The sequence below is a fragment of the Mercenaria mercenaria genome, chromosome 14, assembly GCF_021730395.1.
Source record: "Mercenaria mercenaria strain notata chromosome 14, MADL_Memer_1, whole genome shotgun sequence".
Lineage (NCBI taxonomy): Eukaryota > Metazoa > Mollusca > Bivalvia > Venerida > Veneridae > Mercenaria > Mercenaria mercenaria.
Window position 1 is genome coordinate 67,258,728 of NC_069374.1, and position 12,200 is coordinate 67,270,927.

At 37.1% G+C, this 12,200-nt stretch overlaps 2 protein-coding genes across 5 annotated transcripts in view; one reads left to right on the forward strand and one right to left on the reverse strand.

Annotated features, from left to right (window-relative positions):
- Positions 1–12,200, reverse strand: part of LOC123527773 (uncharacterized) — a 188,998-nt gene that overhangs the window by 124,105 nt on the left and 52,693 nt on the right. The gene's annotated exons all lie outside the window — the stretch shown is intronic.
- Positions 1–12,200, forward strand: part of LOC123526978 (endothelin-converting enzyme homolog) — a 154,068-nt gene that overhangs the window by 24,889 nt on the left and 116,979 nt on the right. For all 4 annotated transcript variants that reach the window (XR_008367158.1, XM_053523775.1, XM_053523774.1 and 1 more), the window contains one exon: positions 11,966–12,084. Coding sequence is in view for 3 of the 4 variants with exons in the window: in XM_053523775.1 (XP_053379750.1) it covers positions 11,966–12,084 (119 nt within the window). In the remaining variant the exon portion in view is untranslated. The remainder of the gene's footprint in view (positions 1–11,965; positions 12,085–12,200) is intronic.

Here is a 12,200-nt window from a genome sequence, read left to right on the forward strand (position 1 = left end):
ATTTTGGGGGTTTAAAAAATTTCTCTGTTCTCTGACAATATTTCAAAATTAGTGATTGCTGTTTCTAAACAAGAAACCTTAGTTTTATAGAGTTATTTTTTAAATTAAGGACTAAACTGTTTTATTATGCCAGAATGTCTTTCATTTAAAAATTTAAGTTAAGTAACTAGTCCAGTTCTTAAACATTAGGCAGCTAATGCTTTAAATCAATATTTTAAGTTTCAATTCTTGAAAATTTAAAAACCCAGTTCATGGAATGGTCCTGAAAACATTTAATGGGGTCGAACAATTATACATTAATTACAAGACTAGTGAAGAAATTAAGCCACAACAAAAATGTTTATACTATTAATGAAATATTTGAAAGTGGTTTTTAGTATGGGTTTGACTGTTTTTATATTAAACCCCATCCCCAACCTTGTGTGTGCTACCCCATCCCCCACCCCGTGCCACCAAATCTGTCACACGTGCATTTTTTCCTATGCAATTAAAAGCTTAATTAAGGCTTACTGTTGCATTATTGGAAACTGTTAGCACAATCATGCTCCAATATAAGGTGAAATCTAATAGCATGGTACATTATTCTTTTCATATTCCCATGCACTGTGATTATCATTATACCATAGAGGCAATATTCCATGAAATTGAAAGCATATATTTTTGTGTGTGTCTTGGTCCACTTGCATAAAACAAGTCATCTTAGGTCATATTCCTAAGAAAAAAAAACAAAAAAATTCTGCTTGAATGTAATCATAATATGCTGTCTGTCTGTCTGTTTGTAAGCAATTTTGTGTCCGCTCTGTAACTTTTGAACCCCTTTAAGATTTTGAAGAAACTTGACACAAATGTTTACCACATCGAGACAACATGCAGAACGCATGTTCTGGATGACTTGGATCAAGGTCAAGGTCACACTTAGGAGTCAAAGGTCATATGAGTTTGTTTCATGTCCGCTCTGTAACTCTTGACCCCCCTTAAAGGATTTTAAAGAAACTTGATGCAAATGTTCACCACATCAAGACGACATGCAGACAACATATTTTGGATGGCTCGTTTCAAGGTCAAGGTCACATTTAGGGGTCAGATTTCATACATAAGGGCGTATATTGCTCTGTATTGCAGTAATTTTGTTTATTTATACAGCAGAAGGTGAATAGAGCAAACCATGCATATATCTCATTATAGATCACAGGGTGGCCAACCATGTGATTTTTGGATACCATTATGTAACACAAGAAAAAAAAGCCTAGATTCCTGTTACATTTTGCCTATAGTTCCTTTATTACTCGGCAGTTTTCATGAAATAAGGTGCGTCGAAGACAGCAAAGTGAGTGCTTCACTCTGCACAAAGCATCTGCCATCATGTTTGAGCACTTTTATCAGATACTTCACTCAGCGGCTATTTGTGGACTAACTGTATAGATAATGCACACTTTTTCACAGTAGCTGTTTGGATGACAACTGATTGCAGATGTTTTGTGTGGAGGAAAGCACTCATTTTGCTGTCTTCAACTCTCTTTTATCTTACGAAAATTCATCAAGTAGTAAGGAATACATAGGCAAAATGTCAGCTGAATCTGGATATTTTCACCATGTGTATGGTATCCAAAAGTACATTCACAAAAGTGTATGACCCTCATGTAACAAGGGAAAAGTGGAGCAATCCAATTTACATTTTGATTAATAAGATTTCTTATGTATCTCTGACCTCAGCTTTATTGGATTATTGGCAAAATTCATGATGATTCCTGTTTCTAAGCAACAATAGAAAAACACTTATAGTTTTATAGAGCTGGTTTGTTTTTAAAGTGTAATGGTACATATACATGTACTGTTTTTTTTTGCCAGTTTACATATTCATCAAAAGGGAAGTAAGTACAAGGTACATATATTCCAGTTGCTTAATATCATTAGGCAGCTAGCTGTTCAAAATCATATCATAGGTTTGCTATATATGTTTAACAAGTAGATGACTTAAAAGCTGTAAAAGAGGCCTCCGTGGCAGAGTGGTTAAGGTCACTGACTTCAAATCACTTGCCCCTCATTGATGTGGGTTCGAGCCTCACTCGGGGTGTTGAATTCTTCATGTGAGGAAGCCATCCAGCTGGCTTATGGAAGGTCTGTGGTTCTACCCAGATGCCCGCTTGTGATGAAATAATGCATGGAGGGGCATCTGGGGTCTTCCTTCACCATTAAAGCTGGAAAGTCGCCATATCATGGCTTTGTGTCGGTGCGACGTTGAATCCAAAAAAAGCTGTAAAAGCAGGAGGTCTACTTTAAATATCTTAAAAGCAAGAAGAGTCTGTTGTCCACCAGGGTTTTAGGGGAATGGGTTTTGTCAGCTCATGAAAAAATCATTGGCCGAGTTTTTTTTTTTTTTAGTTTGGCATTTAATCTGGTTGCCCACTTCAAACTGTTAAAAAATATTTATTAATGGAATGAATAGGAACACTGTTCTAATCTGGTACCCTGTTCTGTTATGAACAGTAATAACATTCTGTGGTTGGAAATCGTCTTGCCAGGATGATGTCATTTACAGGAACACTGGTATACTGTATATACTGCTGAAAAATAACACAAACTTTCAGTGTTTAGAACAGTCACGTTTCTGAATTTTTTACAAGACTGTGCATGATCTTCTTTGCTATTGGTAGTTCATGGATACTGTTTACTGAATTCACAAAAAGACAGAAAAAATGTATTTATATTAAAGTCTACATGTTCAATGTTAAAAATAAAATAATTATGATGATTGTGTGCATTTACAATTTTAACATTGTAGCTGTCACTGTTCTTGCTAAATCTTAATCAAACTGGATCAGAATGTTTTAAAGAATTCTCTTAAAAATCCATAAAAAAGTGAGTACTCTGAAAGTGACTAGTAGTCTAGTGGTACAAACTTACTGACATAAGATTTTTTGCAAGATACTCCTTATAAATAAACCAAAAATATTGTGCAGACGATTAAGTAAATGTTTGCAGTGCTTTTGAAATAATGCAAAAAAATTTACTTTCTACTTGCATTTTTAGCTCACCTGTCACAAAGTGACAAGGTGAGCTTTTGTGATCGCGCGGTGTCCGTCGTCCGTCCGTGCGTCCGTCCGTCCGTCCGTAAACTTTTGCTTGTGACCACTCTAGAGGTCACATTTTTCATGGGATCTTTATGAAAGTTGGTCAGAATGTTTATCTTGATGATATCTAGGTCAAGTTCGAAACTGGGTCACGTGCCATCAAAAACTAGGTCAGTAGGTCTAAAAATAGAAAAACCTTGTGACCTCTCTAGAGGCCATATATTTCACAAGATCTTCATGAAAATTGGTCAGAATGTTCATCTTGATGATATCTAGGTCAAGTTCGAAACTGGGTCACGTGCCATCAAAAACTAGGTCAGTAGGTCTAAAAATAGAAAAACCTTGTGACCTCTCTAGAGGCCATATATTTCATAAGATCTTCATGGAAATTGGTCAGAATGTTCACCTTGATGATATCTAGGTCAAGTTCGAAACTGGGTCACGTGCCTTCAAAAACTAGGTCAGTAGGTCTAAAAATAGAAAAAGCTTGTGACCTCTCTGGAGGCCATATATTTCACAAGATCTTCATGAAAATTGGTCATAACGTTCACCTTGATGATATCTAGGTCAAGTTCCAAACTGGGTCACATGCCATCAAAAACTAGGTCAGTAGGTCAGATAATAGAAAAACCTTGTGACCTCTCTAAAGGCCATATTTTTCATGGGATCTGTATGAAAGTTGGTCTGAATGTTTATTTTGATGATATCTAGGTCAGGTTCGAAACTGGGTCACGTGCGGTCAAAAACTAGGTCAGTAGGTGTAAAAATAGAAAAACCTTGTGACCTCTCTAGAGGCCATATTTTTCATGAGATCTTCATGAAAATTAGTGAGAATGTTCACCTTGATGATATCTAGATAAAGTTTAAAACAGGGTCACGTACCTTCGAAAACTAGGTCAATAGGTCAGATAATAGAAAAACCTTGTGACCTCTCTTGAGACCATATTTTTCAATGGATCTTCATGAAAATTGGTCTGAATTTTTATCTTGATTATATCTAGGTCAAGTTCAAAATTGGGTCACATGAGCTCAAAAACTAGGTCACTATGTCAAATAATAGAAAAAACGACGTCATACTCAAAACTGGGTCATGTGGGAAGAGGTGAGCGATTCAGGACCATCATGGTCCTCTTGTTACCAATATCTTACTTTTATTTTCACACATTTCTTGTTTCAGTGTCATATATACATCAACTTGGTGGAATGATCTGTGGGCACGAAACTTTAAAAACCCTAACATATTAACTGTCTAGAGGCTACAATTCTTAGTCTGTTTAGTCTGCTGATGAAACTTGGTCAGAATGTTTGCCTCAACAAACCATGGTTCAGGGTTCAAAAAGTAGGTCACTAGGTCAAACCATATATATTCAAACTTTGCTAACTCTATAGAGACTGGTACATTTTTACCAGTCTACATGAAATCAAGTCAAAATGTTTATATAAAGTCTAGATAAACTTTGAAACTAGATTAGTAGGACGAATTATAAGAAAACTTCTTAATTCCAGAGGCTTCATTTTTTACCTGATTTACATGAAACTTTATCATATTGTCACAAAGGAGTTTTAAACATGATAGCATTTTGATATTAAGAGTTTTGTGAGTTCTAACAATTAAAAAATATGTATTTCAAGTTTATTTGCCATTCATCTAAGGCTTGTGAAAAAGTAATACACTTGTGTTTTACTGGCGTATTTCTATGGCATTTGGAGAGTTTCCTCACTGAAAGAAGTACATTAAACCATCAGACGGTATCAAGTATAAGTGTTTCGCAGCAGCAGCAGTTTACATACTTCTCACCACCAATAAGATAATGGCCTATGACGACTGATAATTTGGAACGTGGGATGCATATATCACGACTATTATTGTCGGCTATAAAATTGATATTGATCCATACTGTCTTATAGAAACTTGAGAATATGGGTTATGTAAACCTTTATTCTCAGATATAATAAATCGCACAGTGGAAGCACATTTTATTTAATGATGGCTGGAAATTTTCTGGGAATATAATTTTTGTTAGGCATGATGAAATATAATAGTCAAGTTTTAGTTAACTGTAATGCATGATTGTAAACAGCAACATTTAATGGAGGCTGAGATATAGTATTTGCGTTGTCCATTATGTTGTTAGCGACTGTAGTTTAGGGAATTATCGCCAATGGTTTTGATATGATTCGCATTGATTTTGTTTTAGATACTATGACCAGTAGATTTCTGTGCGGTAATATTCTGCACGGTTTAGATGATTGTGTTATGTGCAAGAGATAAGTTCATACCGTCAAGGTCACAGGCAAAGACCTAAACCCCAACTGTAATCTACAGACAAGGGCAACCCTTTCGATGGGCAGTTGTTGCATACTATAGAGTGTTTGAAACCTTATCAAGCATTTTTTTTACCCCCATCTACAAGGTATATTAGGCTACATTCAAGACACACATGTCTGTCCTTTGGTCCCATTGTCATGCCTGCTCCTTATCTTCTTAACTGCTTGGAAGATTTGCAGGTTAAGAAGATGTGCAGAGGGCAAAATGCAGGCCACTTAGTCCATGGTCAAGGTCACACATGGAGGTCAAAGGTTAAATGTTAAATAGCTTAACATTATGCCTGCTTCAGATTGTCTTCACAAAACTAGTACCAGTTGTTTACCTCACCAAGTTCATGTGCAGAGCACTCAACCCAGGTCACTAGTTTCAAGGTCAAGATCATACTTGGAGGTAAAAGGACAAGTAGCTTAACTTGGTGTTTTTCCCCATATCCTCTGAACTGCTGCTAAGATGCAGGTCACTAGGTCCAAGGTCAAGGTTACACTTGGAGGTCAAACCTCAAATACCTTAAATTTGTGTCCTCTCCATATCTTCTGAAGTGCTGCATTGGAAGATTTTCATAAAACTAGTTTCAGTTATTTACCTCAGCAAGATCATCAGATGTGCAACTCATAACCGGGATCACTTTGTTCAGTTAAGTGGTCAGAGATGAAACATAAATTGGTGTCCAATCCACATCTTCAAAACCACCAGAATGAATTTCATAAAATTAGCATCAATAGGTAACCTCATCTTGACAACAAACATAGTGCGCAGCTCAGCTTATTAGGTCCAAGGTCAAGGTCACACTTAGAGGTCAAAGATCAGATAGCTTACATTTGTATGTGCACATATCTTCGTCATTTCTGGAAACTGTCATCTGTTGTTAACCGCATCAAGATGACTTGTAGTGTACACAACCCGGTTCACTAGGTCTAAGGTCAAGGTCACACTGAATGGTCAACTGTCATGAACACAGCATTTTACTTTCCCTATATCAGAGTGGTATCTGAGGTGTTAATCACCTTTAAAGGTAGCTGTTGGCCAGGTTCTTAGTTGCCTATGTCAATTTGTGTTCAATGATAACTACCTGTAAAAGTCTGATTGCTCAGGCACAAGGGGATTAGCTAAATGCTCGAGCTGTCAAGGGTTTCAGATGATCAAAATGTCGAGAATACAAGGGAAATATCTGGGGACCGCATGAAGTGCTTGAGTCGACACTCGCTCAAGGGTTTCAAATGATCGAAACATTGAGAATACAAGGGAAATATTTGGGGAACACATGAACTGCTTGAGTCGGAACTTGCTCGTTTGTACCTCACTACAGAGCAAACTGAGGCTCAAGCGAGGGGTGTTTCATTGTGTTTTAATACTGAGTACCTGCAAGTAAAGTTCACTGTCTGGCTGTCCAAAGCAATGAAATTGATATTGATCAAAGTGTCGCAGTAATTTTCTTTACCACAATGAGACAGTAACTGTTGTCTGTGGAAGCTGGTTATGGGAAACATGGGATGCATATATCAAGATTATAATTGTTGCTAAAAGATTTATATTGATCCATGCTTGAGAATACGGGTAATATAATCTTTCAGTATGATCTCAGTTGGCTTGCAAGTCTTTATGCCCCCACATTTATGTGAGGGGCATGTAGCGTAGCCACTGTCCGTACGTCAGTCCGTATGTACGTTCCAAAATCTTGTGTCTCCAACTCGATCATTCCACACTGTTAGCCTATCTGCTACTGACTTTCACAGATGAACAAGCTTGATGTGCAGATGACCATAAAGGAAGGAACTTTTGCTGTGACTGTTTTTACTGCAGTTATGGCCCATTGATAGTTTTGCTATCTAGAATAATGAAACAAATCTTGTGTGTCCAACTCATCAATCACTATTATAGGATTTGCTTGAAAGTTTCATAGATGAAGGACCTTGTTGTGAAGATGACCACAAATAATAGACTTTTTCTGTGGCTATTTTTACCAGCATTCAAGCTCTTCTGGTCCTCTGAAGTATCACAGTCCTGATCTTATGCTTCTACTTTTCTGCAGTAAATGCTAGTTTCTCTTTTCCACACCATTAAACACTTAGTCCTGATCAATGTCTTGTTTGATCTATAGACGTCCAGTTTCTTCAGCAGTGGGTACCATCTATAGACATACAATGTCACGGCGGTTTCATTCCTCTGTTATACCTCCTAAACACAGAAGTCCAAATTTCTCCTCCTCTGTTCTATAATCATCTGGCATCTCTGATACATAGCTTTAACAGTCGGGCTCCACCTCCTCTTGAATTGGTCATCTGGCATCTCGGATACATAGCTTTAACAGTCGGGCTCCACTTCCTCTTGAATTGGTCATCTGGCATCTCTGATACGTAGCTTTAACAGTCAGGCACCACCTCCTCTTGAATTGGTCATCTGGCATCTCTGATACATAGCTTTAACAGTCAGGCTCCACTTCCTGACTTGAGTTGGTATAACCTCACCCGATTTTTGCCCAAATGTTTGGTGGGGAATTGGTCTGCCTCATTTAGATGTAGAAATTAGTCTAACATTCAGATGAGAGTTTCAGATTGCCAAGTTTTATTCTCTGTTCTCAAACTCTCATAAGCTATTAGTGTGTTTATACTTTTTCAGATTGATAGTTTATAATTCATTAGCAACAGATTATCAGCTGCCTACTGGAGTTTCCTAGAAACATAAATATAAATAATATTCCAATTACTTGTAGACCTGATTGCTGAGCATTTAAAACATAGTCTGGTGTTGCCAAGTATTATAGCAATGCTGAGGAAATTCAATAAGTTTGAAAAAAGAATGTCATGATCATTGAAATTTTGAAATTGTGTGAGAATGTTTTTTTTTTTTGTTAGGAGGGGGAAACAGAAATGCTGTAGTTCAGTTCAGTAAAACTATGTTAATTATTTATGCTTGATAGTTCTGATAAATACTTTACTGGTACAGAAGTGAACTTGGATGCAAATAATGGAAAATTCTTATGGAAAAAGAATATATATTATAGATGGATAGATTTGTTTGTTTGTTTTGGGTTTAACGCCGTTTTACAACAGTATTTCAGTCATGTAACGGTGGACAGTTAACCTAACTAGTGTTCCTGGATTCTGTAGCAGTACACACCTGTTCTCCGCATGTAACTGCCAACTTCCCCACATGAATTATCAGATGTAGAGGACGAATGATTTCAGACACAATGTCTTTTATCAAATCATCACAGAGAGCATATTTGTTTGTTTGTTTGTTTTGGGTTTAATGCCGTTTTACAACAGTATTTCAGTCATGTAACGGCTGGCAGTTGACCTAACCAGTGTTCCTGGATTCTGTACCAGTACAAACCTGTTCTCCGCATGTAACTGCCAACTTCCCGACATGAATTATCAGATGTGGAGGACGAATAATTTCAGACACAATGTCTTTTATCAAATCATCACAGAGAGCATACGCCCCGCTCGGGGACCGAACTCGCGACCGTAGACCAACGCTCTCCCTACTGAGCTATGCGGGCGGGCTTTAGATAGATAGATGAACATTTTCAATTTCTTTAGATACAAGTGTTTGTAAATATACACGTCTCTTCATAACTATATTATTAAAATGTGATAAAATCTATTAATCTCATGGAACTGTTTTGTTTTTTTTACCAACAAAATACAGAGATGTCATGACATTGCATGGGTTGATAAAGTCATTGAACAGACTTCAAAAAGTACAAAACAGACATTTTTGTTTGTTTTACATGCAGTATCAAACTGTTCTTGGCTGTGAGCACTGTTACTTATGGTGCAAAATTGCATCTGGCATTTGCACATGGTAAAAGATATTTTGTATATTGTACTGAACCATCTGATATCCTACAGAAATTTTAGGATAATAACAGATCTATGATGGATGTTGGCCGACATTGAAGATGAATGTGTATTTTTTTGTTTTGTATTTTTTTAGGCAGGTATTGGATAATTGGGTAGAAGGGATGGGGTGGGGTAGTGGGGTCACAATTTCTAGATGTATTCAGGGGGATGCCCCATTAGCGAAATTCTGGCAAGTATGTCTCAAAATGATCAGTATGACAAACATTTGAGCAGAACATTTTGACACAGTGAATGTCATTTTTGAAATAAGTAAATTTTCAATCTAAAGACTAATATTTGACGAGGCAAGCATTTAATTTTCTTCACCAAAATGATTCAGGTTTCAATTTTGGGCTGTGACAAATGTATTCTCAATGGATTTTGTAGCTGACCTGGGCAGGGTACCCCATTCCTTGAGCTCATTGTGCTTCTCTTCTCCGAGAGGGACGGATACCATTTAGAAATAGGGTCTCCAGAGTTGTTAATAAATAATATTTAATTTGTACAACTTGTTTCATTATCAGTCTAGAATATATTGGTGTATATTATAATAAGTGTTTCATTATATTGCAATCTATCGGGAGATTGTTCAGCTTAATCCTCGTCTGTGTGCTTTTCCTTCACATTGAGTAGCATGATGATTAATATGTAATGTAATTAGTCAATTTATTTCATATTAACCTTGTTGTTTGTCTGTAGATGGCCTTTGGCCTATAACAGTGCAACAGGACAAATAATTAGGCCCACTTGGAAAATCTTAACTAAATGATTAATTTGTATTTCGTGTAATCAGCAGTTTGAATTTCAGTATTGTGCCTGTTTTCTCGTACTGGCCCTTATTTTTAGTTTTGACTCTCATTTTATCATGTAGAGCTATCCTATTTGCACTGGTGTCTAATAAATTGTTCACAGCTTGGTTAAGGTTTTATTGCACTTGCACTGTATATCTGTTATTAGTCCGAGATTATCTTTAATAGTCCCCTGCTGGTGGAACACCAAAGGGAACTAAAGGAATACCCTATATTCATCCATCTGTTTGCAAATTACTCAAAGTATTCAAGCTAGGTTCATAAAACTTGATATGTTAGTTGCACCATAATTTTAGTATGCATTGATGGATTATCTTAGTGCTACACACTAACATTCCCCATGATGAGACAGTGTGTCAGCGCCTGACCTAGCTATGCTTGTAGCGGCCTCCATGGCCGAGTGGTTAAGGTCGCTGACTTCAAATCACTTGCCCCTTATCGATGTACATATAAGGCTCACTCGGGGCATTGAATTCTTCATGTGAGGAAGCCATCCAGCTGGCTTACAGAAGGTCGGTGGTTCTACCAAAGTGCCCGCTCATGATGAAATAATGCTCGGAGGGGCATCTTTGGTCTTCCTCCACCATCAGTGCTGAAAAGTCGCCATATGACCTATAATTGTGTCGATGCGATGTTATACTCAACAACAAAAAGCAAAATGATCTATGCTTGTTAGTAAAGACCACTGTTTAAGATAAAGTAAAAATTTGTTTCTGCTCCATAACTTTTAATTGCATTGAAGGATTTTTAGCTCACCTGTCACATAGTGGCAAGGTGAGCTTTTGTGATCACCCTTCGTAAGTCTGTGGTTGACATGATCCATCCATCCACAATTTCTTGTGAACACGATAGAGAGACCGCATTTTGCAATCAACTTTAATCTTACTTGCACACAATTTGTATTGGCATTATATCACGGTTCCTTTCAAAAACTGTTGAGATCCCATCATAGGTTCCAGAGTTATAACAAAATTTGCTATTTTGGAAGAGATTTCATTTATGGTTTGATTTGATACAGACTTGCTAAATATCCTTAACAACAATAGATCTTGGATTCCCTGATGAATCCGTCAGATCCAAACATAAGTTCTGGAGTAATGGCCCCTGATTGACCCCTGAAAGAGTTAAAATTTGTTAGTTGTTACCTTGTGTCATGATAGAAGTGACATTTTACATTCATTTTTAACCACACTAACATACAATTTAAGTCACAATAAGATTTCAGTTCCTTTCGAAAACTGGCTAGATTCCCTCATGGGTTCTGACCCTTGATTTGATACAAACTTGCACAGAATGTTTATCTTGATGATCTCTAGGCCAAGTTCAAAACACCGTCATTGGGTCAGAAACTAGGTCACAAGGTCAAATCAAAACAAAAAGCTGGTCAACACCCTAGAGGCCACATTTATGAGCCTATCTTCATGAAACTTGGTCAGAATGTTTGTCATGGTGATCCCTTAGGCCAAGTTTGAAACTGGGTTATGAGGGGTCAAAACAAGATCACCCACTCATATTAAAGGAAATGCTAGAGGCCATATTTATGATTAAACTTTGTAAGAATGTTTATCTTGATGATTCCTAGGACGAGTTTGAAACTTGGTCATAATTATGGCTCAAAAACTAGGTCACCACTCAAATGAAAGGAAAAGTTTGTTAACACTGTTGAGCCCACATCTGTGACCCTGTCTTCATGAAACTTGGTCAGAATGTATATATTGATGATTTAAAGGCTAAGTTTAACAGGTGAGTGATACAGGGTCGTTGTTTTGTTTCCTTTGACAGAGCAGTACTGAGGTATGAGTGATAGCGCTAGGTTCTTAAGATACGCACCAGTTTATCTAGCATTGAAAATAGTCCAGCAATTGCTGTGTCCATTTTGGGATGAAATTATGTTTTAATTTTTTTCTGCAGATGTCTGGCCAAAAATACACCCGCACAAACTTTGAGGAGGATGAAATGTCTGGAGCCGGTACCCCTCCACCAGGAGACTTTAACTCTTCAGTTGTGTATAAAAGAGGAGCTGGATTAAAGTAAGTTTAAGTTTAGACTGAAAAATTAAATTTTATGAAGGATATACAAATAATTATTGTATTAAATTTTGGCTTTATATCATTTTGTCCATCAGTCTGTCCATTCTTACAAACAG